Source organism: Panulirus ornatus, chromosome 63, assembly GCF_036320965.1.
Source record: "Panulirus ornatus isolate Po-2019 chromosome 63, ASM3632096v1, whole genome shotgun sequence".
In the NCBI taxonomy this organism is placed as follows: Eukaryota; Metazoa; Arthropoda; class Malacostraca; order Decapoda; family Palinuridae; genus Panulirus; species Panulirus ornatus.
This window is the reverse complement of record NC_092286.1, coordinates 351,756-375,109: the sequence shown is the minus strand read 5'-3', so window position 1 is coordinate 375,109 and position 23,354 is coordinate 351,756. Positions and strand designations below refer to the sequence as shown.

Genomic DNA, 23,354 nt, shown 5'->3' with positions numbered 1-23,354 from the left:
GGGGGAGGAATGGGATGTATTTAGGGAAGCAGTGATAGCTTGCGCAAAAGATGCTTGTGGCACAAGAAGATTGGGAGGTGGGTTGATTAGAAAGGGTAGTGAGTGGTGGGATGAAGAAGTAAGACTGTTAGTGAAAGAGAACAGAGAGGCATTTGGACGATTTTTGCAGGGAAATAATGCAAATGAGTGGGAGATGTATAAAAGAAAGAGGTAGGAGGTCAAGAGAAAGGTGCAAGAGGTGAAAAAGAGGGCAAATGAGAGTTGGGGTGAGAGAGTATCATTAAATTTTAGGGAGAATAAGATGTTTTGGAAGGACGTAAATAATGTGCGTAAGACAAGGGAATCAATGGGAACTTCAGTGGAGGGGGCTAATGGGAAGGTGATAACAAGTAGTGGTAATGTGAGAAGGAGATGGAGTGAGTATTTTGAAGGTTTGTTGAATGTGTTTGATGATAAGAGTGGCAGATGTAGGGTGTTTTGGTCGAGGTGGTGTGCAAAGTCAGAGGGTTAAGGAGAATGATTTGGTAAACAGAAAAGAGGTAATAAAAGCTTTGCGGAAGATGAAAGCCGGCAAGGTGGTGGGTTTGGATGGTATTGCAGTGGAATTTTAAAAAAGGGGGTGACTGTATTGTTGACTGGTTGTTAAGGTTATTGTACATTTCCTTTTCCATAGCCAGAGGTTGAACCATTATGTGACGTTCATTTTTTCATTCATTTCAAGCTAAAAGTTTGTTTTCTAAATTGTTTCTTACATTTTTCATATGTATATGTGTGTGTGTGTGTGTGTATATATATATGTATATTATCCCTGGGGATAGGGGTGAAAGAATACTTCCCACGTATTCCTCGCGTGTCGTAGAAAGCGACTAGAGGGGACGGGAGCGGGGGGCCGGAAATCCTCCCCTCCTTGTATTAACTTTCTAAAATGGGAAACAGAAGAAGGAGTCACGCGGGGAGTGCTCATCCTCCTCGAAGGCTCAGAGTGGGGTGCCTAAATGTGTGTGGATGTAACCAAGATGTGAAAAAAGGAGAGATAGGTAGTATGTTTGAGGAAAGGAACCTGGATGTTTTGGCTCTGAGTGAAACGAAGCTCAAGGGTAAAGGGGAAGAGTGGTTTGGAAATGTCTGGGGAGTGAAGTCAGGGGTTAGTGAGAGGACAAGAGCAAGGGAAGGAGTAGCAATACTCCTGAAACAGGAGTTGTGGGAGTATGTGATAGAATGTAAGAAAGTAAATTCTCGATTAATATGGGTAAAATTGAAAGTTGATGGAGAGAGGTGGGTGATTATTGGTGCATATGCACCTGGGCATGAGAAGAAAGATCATGAGAGGCAAGTGTTTTGGGAGCAGCTAAATGAGTGTGTTAGCGGTTTTGATGCACGAGACCGGGTTATAGTGATGGGTGATTTGAATGCAAAGGTGAGTAATGTGGCAGTTGAGGGTATAATTGGTATGCATGGGGTGTTCAGTGTTGTAAATGGAAATGGTGAAGAGCTTGTAGATTTATGTGCTGAAAAAGGACTGATGATTGGGAATACCTGGTTTAAAAAGCGAGATATACATAAGTATACTTATGTAAGTAGGAGAGATGGCCAGAGAGCGTTATTGGATTACGTGTTAATTGACAGGCGTGCGAAAGAGAGACTTTTGGATGTCAATGTGCTGAGAGGTGCAACTGGAGGGATGTCTGATCATTATCTTGTGGAGGCTAAGGTGAAGATTAGTATGGGTTTTCAGAAAAGAAGAGTGAATGTTGGGGTGAAGAAGGTGGTGAGAGTAAGTGAGCTTGGGAAGGAGACCTGTGTGAAGAAGTATCAGGAGAGACTGTGTACAGAATGGAAAAAGGTGAGAACAATGGAAGTAAGGGGAGTGGGGGAGGAATGGGATGTATTTAGGGAATCAGTGATGGATTGCGCAAAAGATGCTTGTGGCATGAGAAGAGTGGGAGGTGGGCTGTTTAGAAAGGGTAGTGAGTGGTGGGATGAAGAAGTAAGAGTATTAGTGAAAGAGAAGAGAGAGGCATTTGGACGATTTTTGCAGGGAAAAAATGCAATTGAGTGGGAGAAGTATAAAAGAAAGAGACAGGAGGTCAAGAGAAAGGTGCAAGAGGTGAAAAAAAGGGCAAATGAGAGTTGGGGTGAGAGACTATCAGTAAATTTTAGGGAGAATAAAAAGATGTTCTGGAAGGAGGTAAATAGGGTGCGTAAGACAAGGGAGCAATGGGAACTTCAGTGAAGGGCGTAAATGGGGAGGTGATAACAAGTAGTGGTGATGTGAGAAGGAGATGGAATGAGTATTTTGAAGGTTTGTTGAATGTGTCTGATGACAGAGTGGCAGATATAGGGTGTTTGGGTCGAGGTGGTGTGCAAAGTGAGAGGGTTAGGGAAAATGATTTGGTAAACAGAGAGGAGGTAGTAAAAGCTTTGCGGAAGATGAAAGCCGGCAAGGCAGCAGGTTTGGATGGTATTGCAGTGGAATTTATTAAAAAAGGGGGTGACTGTATTGTTGAATGGTTGGTAAGGTTATTTAATGTATGTATGACTCATGGTGAGGTGCCTGAGGATTGGCGGAATGCGTGCATAGTGCCATTGTACAAAGGCAAAGGGGATAAGAGTGAGTGCTCAAATTACAGAGGTATAAGTTTGTTGAGTATTCCTGGTAAATTATATGGGAGAGTATTGATTGAGAGGGTGAAGGCATGTACAGAGCATCAGATTGGGGAAGAGCAGTGTGGTTTCAGAAGTGGTAGAGGATGTGTGGATCAGGTGTTTGCTTTGAAGAATGTATGCGAGAAATACTTAGAAAAGCAAATGGATTTGTATGTAGCATTTATGGATCTGGAGAAGGCATATGATAGAGTTGATAGAGATGCTCTGTGGAAGGTATTAAGAATATATGGTGTGGGAGGCAAGTTGTTAGAAGCAGTGAAAAGTTTTTATCGAGGATGTAAGGCATGTGTACGTGTAGGAAGAGAGGAAAGTGATTGGTTCTCAGTGAATGTAGGTTTGCGGCAGGGGTGTGTGATGTCTCCATGGTTGTTTAATTTGTTTATGGATGGGGTTGTTAGGGAGGTAAATGCAAGAGTCTTGGAAAGAGGGGCAAGTATGAAGTCTGTTGGGGATGAGAGAGCTTGGGAAGTGAGTCAGTTGTTGTTCGCTGATGATACAGCGCTGGTGGCGGATTCATGTGAGAAACTGCAGAAGCTGGTGACGGAGTTTGGTAAAGTGTGTGGAAGAAGAAAGTTAAGAGTAAATGTGAATAAGAGCAAGGTTATTAGGTACAGTAGGGTTGAGGGTCAAGTCAATTGGGAGGTGAGTTTGAATGGAGAAAAACTGGAGGAAGTGAAGTGTTTTAGATATCTGGGAGTGGATCTGTCAGCGGATGGAACCATGGAAGCGGAAGTGGATCATAGGGTGGGGGAGGGGGCGAAAATTTTGGGAGCCTTGAAAAATGTGTGGAAGTCGAGAACATTATCCCGGAAAGCAAAAATGGGTATGTTTGAAGGAATAGTAGTTCCAACAATGTTGTATGGTTGCGAGGCGTGGGCTATGGATAGAGTTGTGCGCAGGAGGATGGATGTGCTGGAAATGAGATGTTTGAGGACAATGTGTGGTGTGAGGTGGTTTGATCGAGTAAGTAACGTAAGGGTAAGAGAGATGTGTGGAAATAAAAAGAGCGTGGTTGAGAGAGCAGAAGAGGGTGTTTTGAAATGGTTTGGGCACATGGAGAGAATGAGTGAGGAAAGATTGACCAAGAGGATATATGTGTCGGAGGTGGAGGGAACGAGGAGAAGAGGGAGACCAAATTGGAGGTGGAAAGATGGAGTGAAAAGGATTTTGTGTGATCGGGGCCTGAACATGCAGGAGGGTGAAAGGAGGGCAAGGAATAGAGTGAATTGGAGCGATGTGGTATACAGGGGTTGACGTGCTGTCAGTGGATTGAATCAAGGCATGTGAAGCGTCCGGGGTAAACCATGGAAAGCTGTGTAGGTATGTATATTTGCGTGTGTGGACGTGTGTATGTACATGTGTATGGGGGGGGTTGGGCCATTTCTTTCGTCTGTTTCCTTGCGCTACCTCGCAAACGCGGGAGACAGCGACAAAGTATAAAAAAAAAAAAAAAAAAAAAAAAAAAAAAAAAAAAATGACTCATGGTGAGGTGCCTGAGGATTGGCAGAATGCCTGCATAGTGCCATTGTACAAAGGCAAAGGGGATAAAAATGAGTGCTTAAATTACAGAGGTATAAGTAAACCATGGAAAGCTGTGTAGGTATGTATATTTGCGTGTGTGGACGTGTGTATGTACATGTGTATGGGGGGGGGGGTTGGGCCATTTCTTTCGTCTGTTTCCTTGCGCTACCTCGCAAACGCGGGAGACAGCGACAAAGTATAAAAAAAAAAAAAAAAAAAAAAAAAAAAAAAAAAAATAAGTTTGTTGAGTATTCCTGGGAAAGTATATGGGAGGGTATTGAGTGAGAGGGTGAAGGCATGTACAGAGCATCAGACTGGTGAAGAGCAGTGTGGTTTCAGAAGTGGTACAGGATGTGTAGATCAGGTGTTTGCTTTGAAGAATGTATGTGAGAAATACTTGAAAAGCAAATGGATTTGTATGTAGCATTTATGGATCTGGAGAAGGCATATGATAGAGTTGATAGAGATGCTCTGTGGAAGGTATTAAGAATACATGGTGTGGGAGGCAAGTTGTTAGAAGCAGTGAAAAGTTTTTATCGAGGATGTAAGGCATGTGTACGTGTAGGAAGAGAGGAAAATGATTGGTTCTCAGTGAATGTAGGTTTGTGGCAGGGGTGTGTGATGTCTCCGTGGTTGTTTAATTTGTTTATGGATGGGTTGTTAGAGAGGTGAATGCAAGAGTTTTGGAAAGAGGGGCAAGTATGCAGTCTGTTGTGGATGAGAGAGCTTGGGAAGTGAGTCAGTAGTTGTTTACTGATGATACAGCACTGGTGGCTGATTCATGTGAGAAACTGCAGAAGCTGGTGACTGAGTTTGGTAAAGTGTGTGAAAGAAGAAAGCTGAGAGTAAATGTGAATAAGAGCAAGGTTATTTGGTACAGTAGGGTTGAGGGACAAGTCAATTGGGAGGTAAGTTTGAATGGAGAAATACTGGAGGAAGTGAAGTGTTTTAGATATCTGGGAGTGGATTTGGCAGCGGATGGAACCATATAAGCGGAAGTGAATCACAGGGTAGGGGAGTGGGCGAAGGTTCTAGGAGCGTTGAAGAATGTGTGGAAGTCGAGAACATTATCTCGGAAAGCAAAAATAGGTATGTTTGAAGGAATAGTGGTTCCAACAATGTTATATGGTTGCGAGGCGTAGGCTATAAATAGTGTTGTGCGTAGGAGGGTGGATGTGCTGGAAATGAGATGTTTGAGGACAATATGTGGTGTGAGGTGGTTTGATCGAGTAAGTAATAATAGGGTAAGAGAGATGTGTGGTAATAAAAAGAGTGAGGTTGAGAGAGCAGAAGAGGGTGTTTTGAAATGGTTTGGTCACATGGAGAGAATGAGTGAGGAAAGATTGACCAGGAGGATATATGTGTCAGAGGTGAAGGGAATGAGGAGAAGTGGGAGACCCAACTGGAGGTGGAAAGATGGAGTGAAAAAGATTTTGAGTGATCAGGGCCTAAACATGCAGAAGGGTGAAAGGCATGCAAGGAATAGAGTGAATTGGAACGATGTGGTATACCAGGGTAGACGTGCTGTCAATGGACTGAAGCAGGGCATGTGAAGCGTCTGGGGTAAACCATGGAAAGTTCTGTGGGGCCTGGATGTGGAAAGGGAGCTGTGGTTTCGGTGCATTATTACATGACAGCTAGAGACTGAGTGTGAAGAAATGTGGCCTTTGTTGTCTTTTCCTAGCACTACCTCACGCACATGCGGGGGAAGGGGGTTGTTATTTCATGTGTGGTGGGGTGGCGATGGGAATGAATAAAGGCAGACAGTATGAATTATGTACATGTGTATATATGTAAATGTCTGTCTGTGTATATATATGTATACGTTGAGATGTGTAGGTATGAATATTTGCGTGTGTGGACGTGTATGTATATACGTGTGTATGTGGGTGGGTTGGGCCATTCTTTCGTCTGTTTCCTTGCGCTACCTCGCTAACGCGGGAGACAGCGACAAAGCAAAATAAATAAATAAATACAGATGGAGTTAGGAGTGAGATGGAATGAGTAGTCTGAAGGAGTGTTAAATGTTTGATGATAGAATGGCAGATGTATGGTGTTTAGGTCAGGGTGATGTGCAAAGTGAGAGTCAAGGAGAGTGGTTTGGTGAAAACAGAAGAGGTACTGATAGCCTTACAAAAGATGAAATCCCGCAACACAGTGGGATTGGGTGGTACTGCAACTAAATTCAAGAAAGGGGGTGACTGTGTTCTTGATCGGATGGTAAGGATATTCAATGTATGGATGGATCATAGTGAAGTGCCTGAGGATTAGAGGAATGCATGTATAGTGCCACTGTATAAAGGGTTATACATAAAGGCGAAGGGGATAAAGGCGAGTGTTCAAACTACAGAGGCATAAGTGTGAGTATAACTGGAAAATTATATGGGAGGCTATTGATTGAGGGTGAAGGCATGTATAGAGCATCAAATTGGAGAAGAGAAGCGTGGCTTCAGAAGTTATAGAGGAGCAGTGTGGCTTCAGAAGTAGTAGAGGATGCATGGATCTGGTGTTTGCTTTGAAGAATGTTAAATTTCTCTTGGAAAAAAAGATGGATTTGTAAGTGGCATTTTTGGATCTGGAGAAGACATATGATAGGGTTGGTAGAGATGCTTTGTGGAAGGTCCTACGAATATATGGTATGGGAGGTAAGCTGCTAAAAGCAGCGAGTTTTCATCAAGGGTGCAAGGCATGTGTACAAGTAGGAAGAGAGGACAGTGACTAGCTCCCAGTCATGGTTGGTCTGCAGCATGGATGTGTGATGTCACCATGGTTAATTTGTTTATGAATTGGGTGGTGAGGGAGGTAAATGCAAGTCTTTTGGAGAGAGGGGCGAGAATGCAGTATGTTGGGGTTGACAGGATTAGGAAGTGACTCAGTTGTTGTTTGCCGATGATATTTCACTGGTGGCTGATTCGAGTAAGAAACTGCAAAAGTTGGTGATTGAGTTAGGAAGAGTGTATGAAAGGAGAACATGGAGTGTAAATGTGAATAATAGCACAGTTATTAGGATCAGTTGGGCTGTGAGACAAATTAATTGGAATGTAAGCTTGAATGGAGAAAAATTGGAGAGAGTGAAATGTTTTAGATATCAGGGAGTGGACTTGACAACGAATGGAACTATGGAAGCAGAAGTGTGCCATAGGTTGGGGAGGGGGCATAGGTTCTGGGAACGATGAAGAATGTGTGGAAAGAGAGAAAATTATCTTGAGAGAAAAAATGGGTATGTTTGAAGGAAAAGTAGTTTAAACAATATCATGTGGTTGCAAGGCATGGGCTATAGATAGGGTTGTGCAGAGGAGGGTGGATGAGTTGGAAATGAAATGTTTGAGGACAATTTGTGGTGTGAGGTGGTATGATTAAGTAATGAAGGGGTAAAAGATATGTGTGATAATAAAAAGAGTGTGGTTGAGAGAGCAATAGAGAGGGTGTTGAAATGATTTGGACATATGGGGCGGATGAGTGAGGAAAGGTTGTTGTGTCAGAGGTGGAGGGAACAAAGAAAAGTGGGAGTCTAACTGGAGGTGGAAGGATGGAGTGAAAAAGATCTTAAGCAACTGAGACCTGAGCATGCAGGAGGGTGAAAGACATGAACGGAACAGAGTGAATTGGAACAACGTGGTATACTGGAGTTCATGCACTGTTAATGGACTGAACCAAGGGATGTGAAATGTCTGGGGTAAACCATGGAAAGGTCTGTGGGGCCTGGATGTGCATAGGGAGCTGTGGTTTCAGTGTATTACACGTAACAGTTTGAGACTGAGTGTGAATGAATGTGACCTTTTTTGTCTGTTTACCTGGCACTATCTTGCTGTCCTTCCTATCCAAGCTTAACCCCTTGGATGTGTGGTCTGACTCCATCAAACTATGTTTCTCTGAATGCTGCAGTTAAAAGCACAACCTAGTAAGTACTGCCATCTCCAAATGACCATGGTAAGCAGAATGTAAATAAACAAGTCACCTATAACCCATCATAATATAGTCTATGAATATCTACTGTGCACAATTCTGCTCCCAATCTTTCCAAGACAAATGAGTGACAAGTAGAAAATGCTGACAACAGAGGAGTCTGAGCAGGAGTTGATGTTGATGGCCTCAGAGATGTTCCTCAGTATCACTACTTTGGAACACTCAAGTTATGATCTTGATTATTGTTCTATTTTTCTAAGTTAGATTTGAATATGTTGCATGTTTACTTTTATTCATACATATAAAAGGAAGAACAATGAGAACAATGGAAGTAAGGGGAGTGGGAGAGGAATGGGATGTATTTAGGGAATCAGTGATGGATTGCGCAAAAGATGCTTGTGGCATGAGAAGAGTGGGAGGTGGGCTGCTTAGAAAGGGTAGTGAGTGGTGGGATGAAGAAGTAAGAGTATTAGTGAAAGAGAAGAGAGAGGCATTTGGACGATTTTTGCAGGGAAAAAATGCAATTGAGTGGGAGAAGTATAAAAGAAAGAGACAGGAGGTCAAGAGAAAGGTGCGAGAGGTGAAAAAAAGGGCAAATGAGAGATGGGGTGAGAGACTATCAGTAAATTTTAGGGAGAATAAAAAGATGTTCTGGAGGGAGGTAAATAGGGTGCGTAAGACAAGGGAGCAAATGGGAACTTCAGTGAAGGGCGTAAATGGGGAGGTGATAACAAGTAGTGGTGATGTGAGAAGGAGATGGAATGAGTATTTTGAAGGTTTGTTGAATGTGTCTGATGACAGAGTGGCAGATATAGGGTGTTTGGGTCGAGGTGGTGTGCAAAGTGAGAGGGTTAGGGAAAATGATTTGGTAAACAGAGAAGAGGTAGTAAAAGCTTTGCGGAAGATGAAAGCTGGCAAGGCAGCAGGTTTGGATGGTATTGCAGTGGAATTTACTAAAAAAGGGGGTGACTGTGTTGTTGACTGGTTGGTAAGGTTATTTAATGTATGTATGACTCATGGTGAGGTGCCTGAGGATTGGCGGAATGCGTGCATAGTGCCATTGTACAAAGGCAAAGGGGATAAGAGTGAGTGCTCAAATTACAGAGGTATAAGTTTGTTGAGTATTCCTGGTAAATTATATGGGAGAGTATTGATTGAGAGGGTGAAGGCATGTACAGAGCATCAGATTGGGGAAGAGCAGTGTGGTTTCAGAAGTGGTAGAGGATGTGTGGATCAGGTGTTTGCTTTGAAGAATGTATGTGAGAAATACTTAGAAAAGCAAATGGATTTGTATGTAGCATTTATGGATCTGGAGAAGGCATATGATAGAGTTGATAGAGATGCTCTGTGGAAGGTATTAAGAATATATGGTGTGGGAGGCAAGTTGTTAGAAGCAGTGAAAGGTTTTTATCGAGGATGTAAGGCATGTGTACGTGTAGGAAGAGAGGAAAGTGATTGGTTCTCAGTGAATGTAGGTTTGCGGCAGGGGTGTGTGATGTCTCCATGGTTGTTTAATTTGTTTATGGATGGGGTTGTTAGGGAGGTAAATGCAAGAGTCTTGGAAAGAGGGGCAAGTATGAAGTCTGTTGGGGATGAGAGAGCTTAGGAAGTGAGTCAGTTGTTGTTCGCTGATGATACAGCGCTGGTGGCGGATTCATGTGAGAAACTGCAGAAGCTGGTGACGGAGTTTGGTGGGGTGTGTGGAAGAAGAAAGTTAAGAGTAAATGTGAATAAGAGCAAGGTTATTAGGTACAGTAGGGTTGAGGGTCAAGTCAATTGGGAGGTGAGTTTGAATGGAGAAAAACTGGAGGAAGTGAAGTGTTTTAGATATCTGGGAGTGGATCTGGCAGCGGATGGAACCATGGAAGCGGAAGTGGATCATAGGGTTGGGGAGGGGGCGAAAATTTTGGGAGCCTTGAAAAATGTGTGGAAGTCGAGAACATTATCCCGGAAAGCAAAAATGGGTATGTTTGAAGGAATAGTGGTTCCAACAATGTTGTATGGTTGCGAGGCGTGGGCTATGGATAGAGTTGTTCGCAGGAGGATGGATGTGCTGGAAATGAGATGTTTGAGGACAATGTGTGGTGTGAGGTGGTTTGATCGAGTAAGTAACGTAAGGGTAAGAGAGATGTGTGGAAATAAAAAGAGCGTGGTTGAGAGAGCTGAAGAGGGTGTTTTGAAATGGTTTGGGCACATGGAGAGAATGAGTGAGGAAAGATTGACCAAGAGGATATATGTGTCGGAGGTGGAGGGAACGAGGAGAAGAGGGAGACCAAATTGGAGGTGGAAAGATGGAGTGAAAGGGATTTTGTGTGATCGGGGCCTGAACATGCAGGAGGGTGAAAGGAGGGCAAGGAATAGAGTGAATTGGAGCGATGTGGTATACAGGGGTTGACGTGCTGTCAGTGGATTGAATCAAGGCATGTGAAGCGTCCGGGGTAAACCATGGAAAGCTGTGTAGGTATGTATATTTGCGTGTGTGGACGTGTGTATGTACATGTGTATGGGGGGGGGGGGTTGGGCCATTTCTTTCGTCTGTTTCCTTGCGCTACCTCGCAAACGCGGGAGACAGCGACGAGGTATAAAAAAAAAAAAAAAATAAAAGGAAGAAATTCATATCAGAAGTGGACATGGCACATAAGTTTGGAGTTGCCATTTTGTGATCAAAAACATTTTTCATTGTATAACAAACTTTCTAAGGAAATAAGGCACCACGTACAGAAGCCTTTTTTCTGTGTGTGTGTTTTAAAAAAGTATCAAAAGGGTTTGTAACAGTAATTCAAGTTTTTAAAGGACAAATAGCATCAACAGGGATTACACATAAAATCATAATCCATGCAAAGGGTTAAACCAAAGAATCAGCCTTCACTTAAACATGTATGAGCAATCCTCTCTCAAGTGCAATCTGGACACTGACAATCTCTCTAGTATCATAAACACTGATTCATCATAACACAAGATCCCTTATGCCCTCGATGCAACTTCCATACTGATGATACTGAACACTTACTCCTCATTATTTCCAGTGCTCATCCCACAGAGAAACACACATACTAGCTTACTTATTGACTTTTGATCTCAACCCGTGGATGTGGCTGGCTTCCTCAGAACTAAACAAGACCCATAGAAAGGGATACGGGCAGGATAGTGTATCTGATATGATTATCCAATAAAAACATCATAGTTAGTAGATAAATGAATTACAATTGCAATTACAAAGCAAAAATTTAATCAAAGTTTTGTGGGGCCTGGATGTGGAAAGGGAGCTGTGGTTTCGGTGCATTATACATGACAGCTAGAGACTGAGTGTGAACGAATGTGGCCTTTGTTGTCTTTTCCTAGCACTACCTCACGCACATGCGGGGGGAGGGGGTTGTCATTTCATGTGTGGTGGGGTGGTGACGGGAATGAATAAAGTCAGCTAGTATGAATTATGTACATGTGTATATATGTATAAGTGTGTGCGTATGTATATACATGTATACATTGAAATGTATAGGCATGTATATGTGTGTGTGTGGACGTGTATGTATATACATGTGTATGTGGGTGGGTTGGGCCATTCTTTCGTCTGTTTCCTTGCGCTACCTCGCTAACGCGGGAGACAACGACAAATTATAATGAATGAGGTACCTGAGGATTGGCGGAATGCTTGCATAGTGCCATTGTACAAAGGCAAAGGGGACAAAGGTGAGTGCTCAAATTACAGAGGTATAAGTTTGTTGAGTATTCCTGGGAAATTATATGGGAGGGTATTGAGTGAGAGGGTGAAGGCATGTACAGAGTATCAGATTGGGAAGAAGTGTGGTGTCAGAAGAGGTAGAGGATGTGTGGATCAGGTGTTTGCTTTGAAGAATGTATGTGAGAAATACTTAGAAAAGCAAATGGATTTGTATGTAGCATTAATGGATCTGGAGAAGGCATATGATAGAGTAGATAGAGATGCTCTGTGGAAGGTATTAAGAATATATGGTGTGGGAGCCAAGTTGTTAGAAGCAGTGAAGAGTTTTTACCGAGGATGTAAGGCATGTGTACGTGTAGGAAAAGAGGAAAGTGATTGGTTCTCAGTGAATGTAGGTTTGCGGCAAGGGGTGTACCTGAGGTACCTGAGGATTGGCGGAATGCTTGCATAGTGCCATTGTACAAAGGCAAAGGGGACAAAGGTGAGTGCTCAAATTACAGAGGTATAAGTTTGTTGAAGGGCGCAAATGGGGAGGTGATAACAAGTAGTGGTGATGTGAGAAGGAGATGGAGTGAGTATTTTGAAGGTTTGTTGAATGTGTTTGATGATAGAGTGGCAGATATAGGGTGTTTTGGTCGAGGTGGTGTGCAAAGTGCGAGGGTTAGGGAAAATGAGTTGGTAAACAGAGAAGAGGTAGTAAAAGCTTTGCGGAAGATGAAAGCCGGCAAGGCAGCAGGTTTGGATGGTATTGCAGTGGAATTTATTAAAAAAGGGGGTGACTGTATTGTTGACTGGTTGGTAAGGTTATTTAATGTATGTATGACTCATGGTGAGGTGCCTGAGGATTGGCGAAATGCGTGCATAGTGCCATTGTTAAAAGGCAAAGGGGATAAGAGTGAGTGCTCAAATTACAGAGGTATAAGTTTGTTGAGTATTCCTGGCAAATTATATGGGAGGGTATTGATTGAGAGGGTGAAGGCATGTACAGAGCATCAGATTGGGGAAGAGCAGTGTGGTTTCAGCAGTGGTACAGGATGTGTGGATCAGGTGTTTGCTTTGAAGAATGTATGTGAAAAATACTTAGAAAAGCAAATGGATTTGTATGTAGCATTTATGGATCTGGAGAAGGCATATGATAGAGTTGATAGAGATGCTCTGTGGAAGGTATTAAGAATATATGGTGTGGGAGGAAAGTTGTTAGAAGCAGTGAAAAGTTTTTATCGAGGATGTAAGGCATGTGTACGTGTAGGAAGAGAGGAAAGTGATTGGTTCTCAGTGAATGTAGGTTTGCGGCAGGGGTGTGTGATGTCTCCATGGTTGTTTAATTTGTTTATGGATGGGGTTGTTAGGGAGGTGAATGCAAGAGTTTTGGAAAGAGGGGCAAGTATGAAGTCTGTTGGGGATGAGAGAGCTTGGGAAGTGAGTCAGTTGTTGTTCGCTGATGATACAGCGCTGGTGGCTGATTCATGTGAGAAACTGCAGAAGCTGGTGACTGAGTTTGGTAAAGTGTGTGAAAGAAGAAAGTTAAGAGTAAATGTGAATAAGAGAAAGGTTATTAGGTACAGTAGGGTTGAGGGTCAATTCAATTGGGAGGTGAGTTTGAATGGAGAAAAACTGGAGGAAGTGAAGTGTTTTAGATATCTGGGAGTGGATCTGGCAGCGGATGGAACCATGGAAGCGGAAGTGGATCATAGGGTGGGGGAGGGGGCGAAAATTCTGGGAGCCTTGAAGAATGTGTGGAAGTCGAGAACATTATCTCGGAAAGCAAAAATTGGTATGTTTGAAGGAATAGTGGTTCCAACAATGTTGTATGGTTGCGAGGCGTGGACTATGGATAGAGTTGTGCGCAGGAGGATGGATGTGCTGGAAATGAGATGTCTGAGGACAATGTGTGGTGTGAGGTGGTTTGATCGAGTAAGTAACGTAAGGGTAAGAGAGATGTGTGGAAATAAAAAGAGCGTGGTTGAGAGAGCAGAAGAGGGTGTTTTGAAATGGTTTGGTCACATGGAGAGAATGAGTGAGGAAAGATTGACCAAGAGGATATATGTGTCGGAGGTGGAGGGAACGAGGAGAAGAGGGAGACCAAATTGGAGGTGGAAAGATGGAGTGAAAAAGATTTTGTGTGATCGGGGCCTGAACATGCAGGAGGGTGAAAGGAGGGCAAAGAATAGAGTGAATTGGAGCGATGTGGTATACCGGGGTTGACGTGCTGTCAGTGGATTGAATCAAGGCATGTGTATGGGGGTGGGTTGGGCCATTTCTTTCGTCTGTTTCCTTGCGCTACCTCGCAAACGCGGGAGACAGCGGAAAAAAAAAGAAAAAAAAAAAGTTTGTTGAGTATTCCTGGCAAATTATATGGGAGGGTATTGAGTGAGAGGGTGAAGGCATGTACAGAGTATCAGATTGGGAAGAGCAGTGTGGTGTCAGAAGTGGTAGAGGATGTGTGGATCAGGTGTTTGCTTTGAAGAATGTATGTGAGAAATACTTAGAAAAGCAAATGGATTTGTATGAAGCATTTATGGATCTGGAGAAGGCATATGATAGAGTTGATAGAGATGCTCTGTGGAAGGTATTAAGAATATATGGTGTGGGAGCCAAGTTGTTAGAAGCAGTGAAGAGTTTTTACCGAGGATGTAAGGCATGTGTACGTGTAGGAAAAGAGGAAAGTGATTGGTTCTCAGTGAATGTAGGTTTGTGGCAAGGGGTGTGTGATGTCTCCATGGTTGTTTAATTTCTTTATGGATGGGGTTGTTAGGGAGGTGAATGCAAGAGTTTTGGAAAGAGGGGCAAGTATGAAGTCTGTTGTGGATGAGAGAGCTTGGGAAGTGAGTCATTTGTTGTTTGCTGGTGATACAGCGCTGGTGGTTGATTTGTGTGAGAAACTGCAGAAGCTGGTGACTGAGTTTGGTAAAGTGTGTGAAAGAAGAAAGTTGAGAGTAAATGTGAGTAAGAGCAAGTTATTAGGTACAGTAGGGTTGAGGGTCAAGTCAATTGGGAGGTGAGTTTGATTGGAGAAAAACTGGAGGAAGTAAAGTGTTTTAGATATCTGGGAGTGGATCTGGCAGCGGATGGAACCATGGAAGTGGAAGTGGATCATAGTGTGGGGGAGGGGTCGAAAATTCTGGGAGCCTTGAAGAATGTGTGGAAGTCGAGAACATTGTCTCGGAAAGCAAAAATGGGTATGTTTGAAGGAATAGTGGTTCCAACAATATTGTATGGTTGCGAGGCGTGGGCTATGGATAGAGTTGTGCGCAGGAGGAGGGTGGATGTGCTGGAAATGAGATGTTCGAGGACAATATGTGGTGAGAGGTAGTTTGATCGAGTAAGTAATAATAGGGTAAGAGAGATGTGTGGTAATAAAAAGAGTGTGGTTGAGAGAGCAGAAGAGGGTGTTTTGAAATGGTTTGGTCACATGGAGAGAATGAGTGAGGAAAGATTGACCAGGAGGATATATGTGTCAGAGGTGGAGGGAACGAGGAGAAGTGGGAGACCAAATTGGAGGTGGAAAGATGGAGTGAAAAAGATTTTGAGTGATCGGGGCCTGAACATGCAGGAGGGTGAAAGGCGTGCAAGGAATAGAGTGAATTGGAACGATGTGGTATACCGGAGTCGACGTGCTGTCAATGGATTGAACCAGGGCATGTGAAGCATCTGGGGCAAACCATTGAAAGTTCTGTGGGGCATGGATGTGGAAAGGGAGCTGTGGTTTCGGTGCATTATTACATGACAGCTAGAGACTGAGTGTGAACGAATGGGGCCTTTGTTGTCTTCCTAGCGCTACCTCGCGCACATGAGGGGGGAGGGGGTTGTTATTCCATGTGTGGCAGGGTGGCAATGGGAATGAATAAAGGCAGACAGTATGAATCATGTACATGTGTATATATGTATATGTCTGTATGTTTATATATATGTATACGTTGAGATGTATAAGTATGTATATTTGTGTGTGTGGACGTGTATGTATATACATGTGTATGTGGGTGGGTTGGGCCATTCTTTCGTCTGTTTCCTTGCGCTACCTCGCTAATGCAGGAGACAGCGACGAAGCAAAATAAAAAAATAAATAAATAAATAAAAATGTATTCCAAATAAAAGCTTTTTAGATAACCCTTACCATACTTTTCAAAAAGTTCACGTAGTTGGTCATCAGTAACAGAGTACCACAGGTTCCGAACAAAGATCTTTCCAGATTCACCTATTGGCTCAGCATTCTTCATTTTCTCTTCTGCTGCACTCCAAGGAGCACTGTTTTGGGATGTACAATCTATGTCAGAGGGCTTCTCATACTTCACAATGTGTACCTGAACACCATCTGGAGTGGTAAAGTTACAAAAATAGACAGTAGATGAAATCCTTCCAAAGTGCAAGCAACATCCTATATTAAGGATAACCAGTATACACAATGATACCAACCTCATAATGAGATATAAAAGCCTTTTTACTAAACATATCTAATCTTTACAGCAGCAAATTTACAATAACTATTTGTCAAAACAAGTAAATAAACAAACATCTTTTGTAGATTTTCCTTAATAATTCGGCAAACATGTACCTTATGAATTTCTGTAGAACTCTGTGTTCGGACAAAGGAAATGAGAAGTATCACTGATGTGATGGAATGAAGAAGGAAGGTTATATGTTGTACTATGTGAAAGTATGCAAAAACTTACTTACCTAAGAAAGATCTGTCTTTCTGCAAGGCCTGTTTCACTTCTTTCTCAGTCTTGAAGCCAACATATGCCACAAATTTGATGTTCCTTGGAATTCGAAGGCTTCGGCATATCAATGGTCTAAGGAAAGCCTGCACACTCTTCTTTTTAAAAGTTTTCTGCTTCGATTTACACATCCCCTTAGCTCGGATGACAACAGTTTGGAGTTCCTTCCATTCCTAATAAAAGTCTTGATGTCAATAAAAATGACAGAAAAGTGATGTTAAAGAATCTGTGCAGAAGTACTGAGTACTGTGTACTGCCGATGAGACAAATCAATACTTCCCAACTACAGGCATTGTTGATTTGCCTATGTCCATCAGGGTAATGGTAGTAGAAGAGCACTTGAGGTGTGCTGGGGTTTTAGTTTTTCAGACAACCTGGGAGACTAGCTGCCTCTGGGAACCATTGTGCTGGAGTTGCCCCCTGCTGGTGGCCTGTCACAGGTTAGGCAAGAAAAAGAAGAAAGAAAAAGAAAGGAAAAAAAAAGCTAAGCAGCAGCACTGGCATCTACTAGTTATGCCAGGGAGTAAATGGGATAAGTAATTGTGGTAGATGGCACTGAATATAAATGGGATGACTGGTAAGATTAAAAGGAGATTGAGGAGGAATTCAAAAGTTATGGCTAGGATGAACTGGGGATTGGGAAAATCAATATTGTTAAGCAGCATGCAGGAAGCGAAAATGTAAATGACGGACGTGACTTTTAGGAGGGAAAGAGGGATGTGCAATTGTGCCATCACAGACAGTATGGTAGGGTGTTACAAAACATGGATGGAATGGATCAAAAGTAGTGTTGATGAAAGGAGAGAATGGAATCATGGAGTAAGCATGGGTAGGCATATGAGCACCTCTGAATATGAAGACTGTAAAATAAGGATGTAGTGAAGTGTTTCTGGAGAAATTCAAAAGGCTGTATAAATGGTTTTGTGGAGAGAAAAGTGGTTGTAATGGGTGGTATGAATGTAAAGGAGGAATGCAATGAAATTGGTGAGATAGTTGGTAAACTGAAAGTGTCTGGAGTATATGAGAATGGAAGTTATCTTGTGACTGCTTGTGTTGAGAATGGTTCATTCATTGCAAGCACCTTTCTTACATAAGATGATTCACAGTTATACATGGATGGGAAATGATGGAAGAGAAGAACAAAAGGGTTTGACTGACTATGCAGCAGTGGATGAAAGTTTCAGAAATACTGTGCTAGATGCCAGAGTTGTGAGAGGGTTCTTTAGAGACTGACCATTTTATGGTTCATGTGGGGATGAGGATCAAGGAAAAGTGGAGGTATGGTGTCATGAAGAATGGAGAGGTAAATGTGATGGCACGTAAGATGAACTGGAAAGGATGCAAGGAGTAGTATGAAAGGAGGGTGACCAAAAGTTTAGATGGAAGTGCAAAAAATGTAGGGATACAGTCATGTGTGAATGAGGTGTTTAAAATGTTTTGATAAAGACTGTTAAAGGTTGTAGAATTACTAGCTGGATACAAGGTTATGAGATGTAAGAATAAAAAGGAAATCATGGTGGAAAGATTATAAGAATTGCTGTGGAAGAGAAAAAAAGGCATATGGTAGATTGCTTGAAAGGAATGTACCAATGGATGTTCAGCCAAGGAGGAGGGATGAATATAAGACGTTTAGGTGGAATAGTAAGAAGCAGAGAGAGGATGGCAAAGAAGTTGTAGATAAAGATCTCAGAAGAAAGGTGAGTGAAAGGTTTATGGAAAATACAAAATTGTTATCCTGGGGCAGGGTATAAAGAATTCTACCTCCATATCCTCTGCGTGTCACAAAAGGCAACTCAAGGGGGTGGGAGCAGGAGGCTGGAAATCCCCTCTTCTTGTGTTTCAATTTCTAAAACAGGGAACAGAGGAAGGAGCCAAGAAGGGAGTGCTCATCCTCCTTAAAGGCTCAGGATGGGGTGTCTTAAGGTGTGGGGATGTAACCAAGATGAAGAGAACAGATAAGTAGTATGTTTGAGGAAAGAAACCTGGATGTTCTGGCTCTAAGTGAAACAAAGCTCAAGGGTAAAGGAGAAGAATGGCTTGGAAATGTCTAAGGAGTTAAGTCAGGGGTTGTGAGAGGACAAGAGCTAAAGAAGTAGAACTACTCTTGAAGAAGTTGTGAGAGCATGTGATAGGGTGTCACGAAGTAAATTCTAGATTGATGTGGGAGCAGCTGAGTCAGTGTGTCAGCAGTTTTGATGTAAGAGACTGGGCATTAGTGATTGGTGATTTGAATGCAACAATGAGTAATGTGGCAGTGGAGGGTACAACTGGGCCACATGGGTATTCAGAGTTATGAATGGTAATGGTGAACAACTTAACAAGATGTGTGCTGAAAAAGTACTGGTGACTGGGAATACCTGGTTTAAAAAAGGAGGATGAGTATATACTCAAGTATTTGTATGTAAGTATGAGAGAGATGGTCAGCAGGCATTATTGGATTACATATTGATTGAAATGCTTGTAAAAGAAAGACTTTTAGATGTAAATGTGCTGACAGCGGTAACAGGTGGGATGTTTGATCACCATCTTGTTGAGGCAAGGGTGAAGATGTGTAAAGGTTTTTGAAAAGGAGGAAGAAGAAAGTAGTAAGAGTAAGTGACCTTGGAAAAGACTTGTCTGAAGAAATACCAGGAGAGACTGAGCATAGAATGGCAAAAGGTATAAGTACATGAAGCAATGGGAGTGGGTGAGGAATGAAAGATATGTAGTGAAGCAATCCAGGTGTGTACAAGAGGTGCATGTAGCATGTGAAAGGTGGGAGATGGGTAGATTAAAAAGGGTAGTGAATGGTGGGATGAAGTAAAGATGTTAGTGAAAGAGAAAAAAGAGATGTTTGGGTGATACTTATAAGGAAGCAGTGCAAACAAATGGGAGACGTATTAGAGAAATCGGCAGGATGTCAAAAGCAAAGTACAGGGATTGAAAATGTGGGTAAATGAGAGTTAGGGTGAGTATAAGTAAACTTTAGATAATAAAAAGATATTTTTGGGAGAAGGTAAATAATGTGTGAAAGACAAGAGAACAAATGGGAACATTGGTGAAGGAGGCAAAAGGGAAAGTTATAACTGGCAGTGAAGTGACGGGGAGATGGAGTGAGTATTTTGAAAGACTGTTAAATGTGTTTGACGAGCAACATGCTCACACTTACATGACGAAGGCTGTAAATATTTTTTATGATATGGCTAAGTGTAATCGATTGAAGGTAAAGAAAGGCAAAAGTAATGGTGTTTGAAAGGAAAAAAGGGTGAAAGTATTGATTTGTAAAACCATACAAAGTGAAAGGAAAAGGTGCGCTAAATTGTGTTTTGGATATGGTGGGAGAAAGAGTGGAAGAGGTGAGAGAATTTTAAATATTTTGGAGCTATCTAGGGTAACTGGTGATATGGAAGGAGAGATAAGGGAGAGAGCAGTGCAGGCAGAAGAGTCACTCAGCGCCTTAAGAGAATAAGAAAGGGTAGAGGTGTAAGGATGGAAGTGAGGATAAGCTTAAGGGATGGCATAGTGCTCCCAACTCTGACCGATGCAACAGAAACATTGACATAGAATGAGTCACAGAGGCCCAGAATCCAGGAGGTGGAAATGAGCTACTTAAGAAGAGCATGTGGTGTGGCTAGATGGAATGAAGAAAAATCAAGAGGTGTATGATGGATATGGTATAGCAGGGAATGGAATGGTGAAGTAGGTGAAACATGTGGGCATGTGGAATGAATGCAAGATGGGGAGTTTACAAGGAGAGTGTATGATAGTACAATTAAAGGTGTTGTTTGCTGAAGATACAGTGCTGGTGGCAGGTTCAAGTGAAAAACTGCAAAAGTTGGTGACTGATTTGGAAGAGTGTGAGAAAGGAGAAAGTTGAGAGTGAATTACATAAAAGCAAGGTTATCAAGTTAAACACGGTTGAGGTTCAGGTTAGCTGGGATATGAGTCTCAATGGAGAAAAATTGGAAGAAGTAAAGTGTTTTAGATATCTGCGAGTAGACATGGCAATGAATGGAACCATGGAAGTGGAAGTGAATCATAGGGTGGGGGAGGGAGAGGTCCTGGGAATACTGAAGAATATGTGGAGAGAATGTTATTAGGGAGTGCAAAAATGGGAGGATTGAAGGAAGAGGATACAAGTGCAAGGGCCTACAGCAGGAAATGAGGTAAAAAGAATGATAATTAGGCTGCAGATAGGAAAGGCCCCTGAAGTGGATGGGATTACAGCTGAAAAGCTGAAGCATGGAGGAGAAAGTTTGATATAGTGGATGCAATTCATATGACATTTTGTATGGAAACAAAAATTGTGCTGAAGATTGGCTGAAAGCTATTATTGTTCCTTCATTTAAAAGAAAAGGTGTAAGGATGCATATAGCAATTATAGGTGAGTAAGTCTGTTAATTTTTTATTTTCTTTCAATTTTCCAAAAGAATGAACAGAGAAGGGGGGCCAGGTGAGGATATTCCCTCAAAGGCCCAGTCCTCTGTTCTTAACGCTACCTTGCTAACGCGGGAAATGGCGAATAGTATGAAAGAAAGAAAGAAGTCTGTTAAATATGCCAAGAAAATAGTATGCATGAGTGTTGACTGACAAAGTGATCAAGTGACTGAATGCAGAATAAGTGAGAAGCAAGTGGATTTTGGGAAAGGAAGGGGATGTGTGCATCAGGTTATTGTGGTGAAAATTAATGTGGAAAAGTACCTAACAAAAGGTAAGGTGTATGCAACTTTTCTTGATCTGGTGAAGGCATATGATACAGTCAAGTGGAATGCTTTATATAAGATGGGTTGAGGATATACGGGTAGGATGGATGGATGCGTGAAAGCCTTCTACAGGGTCATTTGAAAATGAGTTAAACTACGAGGGTGTCAGCTTACATTATTAGCTGCAAGATCTGAATGCATCAGACTAAAATATCAGCATATGTACCATGTAATGATAAAGATGGGGAATTAAGATAAACTCATGGTAGAACTTGAAAGAACAATGGAGGATCTACATACATGGAAGCATATGGCAAAGAGAGATAACAGGACACCTGATGGTCATCTGTTGTCTAAGTCTAAAAACTGATGCAGAAACAGGATTGTAAAGGACAAGGCACTTCCTCATCCTCTTCCCTTCTGACACAATTGTCAGCAGAAAAAAGATGAAAAAAAAATATCGTGCAATATGGCGGAACAAACTGCCATGGATATTTCATAAGAAAGTGTTAAGTGGAAAAGATCCCTACCAGTTATACAACAATTGCTCTATCACTGGATTCTGAAAATAAATGATATGATTAATAGTAAATTAGACCGTTTACTGTTAAAAGATATCAATGAAGTATGTGCCAAGGCTTGATTTTGAGGTATCAATGGACACTTTATTACTTCAAGGGTAATTCATTCCAATATTCAGCTACTTTACATACGAAGAAACTTTTGCCCACAATGGTATTACATCTTCCTTTTACCTTAATACTGTTATTTCTGGTAACTGAACTTTTGTCACTAGTCACTAAATTCTTATAAGCTCATTTCATGCTATTATCATCCTCTGTTGCTTTCTCCCACCTTAGCAAGGTAGTGCAAGGAAACAGATGAAAGAATGGCCCAACCCACTCACATACATATGTATATACATACACGCCCACACATGCACATATTTATACCTATACATTTCAACATTACATAAATACAAATACATAGACATATACATATATACACATGTCCATATTCATGCGTGCTGCCTTCATCAATTCCCATCGCCACCCCACCACACATGAAATGACATCCCCCTCCTCCAGCGAGTACGAGATAGTGCTACGAAAAGACAACAAAGGCCACATTCCTTCACACTCAGTCTCTACCTGTCATGCATAACGCACCAAAACCACAGCTCCCTTCACACATCTAGGCCTCACACAACTTTCCATGGTTTACCCCAGATGCTCCACATGCCCTGGTTCAATCCATTGACAGCACGTCCACCCCAGTATACCACATCGTTCCAATTCATCCAACTCCTGGCATGCCTTTCACTATCCTGTATGTTCAAGCCCTGATTGCTCAAAATCTTTTTCACTCCATCCTTCCATCTCCAATTTGGTCTCCCACTTCTCCTTGTTCCCTCCACTTCTGACACATACATCCTCTTTGCAATCTTTCTGCACTCATCCTCTCCATGTGACCAAACCATTTCAATATACCCTCTTCTGCTCTCTCAACCACACTCTTTTTATTACCACACATCTCTCTTACCCTTTCATCACTTACTCGATCAAACCACCTCACACCACAGATTGTCCTCAAACATCTCACTTCCAACACATCCACCCTCCTCTGCACAAACTTATCTATAGCCCACAACTCACAATCATAACATTATTGGAACCACTATTCCTTCAAACATAACCATTTTTGCTCTCCAGGATAACATTCTTGCCTTCCACACATTCTTCAATGCTCCCAGAACCTTCGCCCTTCTCCCATCCTGTGACTCACTTCTGCTTCCATGGTTCCATCCGCTGCCAAATCCATTCCCAGATATCTAAAACACCTCACTTTCTCCAGTTTCTCTCCATTCAAACTTACCTCCCAATTAACTTGTCCCTCAACCCTACTGAATCTAATAAACTTGCTCTTATTCACACTTACTCTCAGCTTTTTTTTCTTTCACACACTTTACCAAACTCAGTCACCAGCTTCTGCAGTTTCTCACATGAATCAGCCACCAGCAATGCATCATCAGCAAACAATAACTGACTCACTTCCCAAGCCCTCTCATCCACAACAGACTGCATACTTGCCCCTCTTTCCAAAACTCTTGCATTCACCTCCCTAACAAACCCTATCTATAAACAAATCAAACATTTTCACTGCTTCTAGCAACTTACCTCA

The 23,354-nt window shown here is 42.1% G+C and overlaps 2 protein-coding genes across 2 annotated transcripts in view; one reads left to right on the top strand and one right to left on the bottom strand.

Moving 5' to 3' along the window:
• LOC139745908 (uncharacterized) overlaps positions 1 to 23,354 on the top strand; it is a 254,640-nt gene that overhangs the window by 46,836 nt on the left and 184,450 nt on the right. The gene's annotated exons all lie outside the window — the stretch shown is intronic.
• Positions 1 to 23,354, bottom strand: part of LOC139745909 (probable RNA-binding protein 19) — a 190,914-nt gene that overhangs the window by 125,110 nt on the left and 42,450 nt on the right. The window contains exons 5-6 of the mRNA XM_071656577.1: positions 16,451 to 16,664; positions 15,891 to 16,088 (exon numbers count right to left, since the gene is read on the bottom strand). Coding sequence (XP_071512678.1) covers positions 15,891 to 16,088; positions 16,451 to 16,664 — 412 coding nt within the window. The remainder of the gene's footprint in view (positions 1 to 15,890; positions 16,089 to 16,450; positions 16,665 to 23,354) is intronic.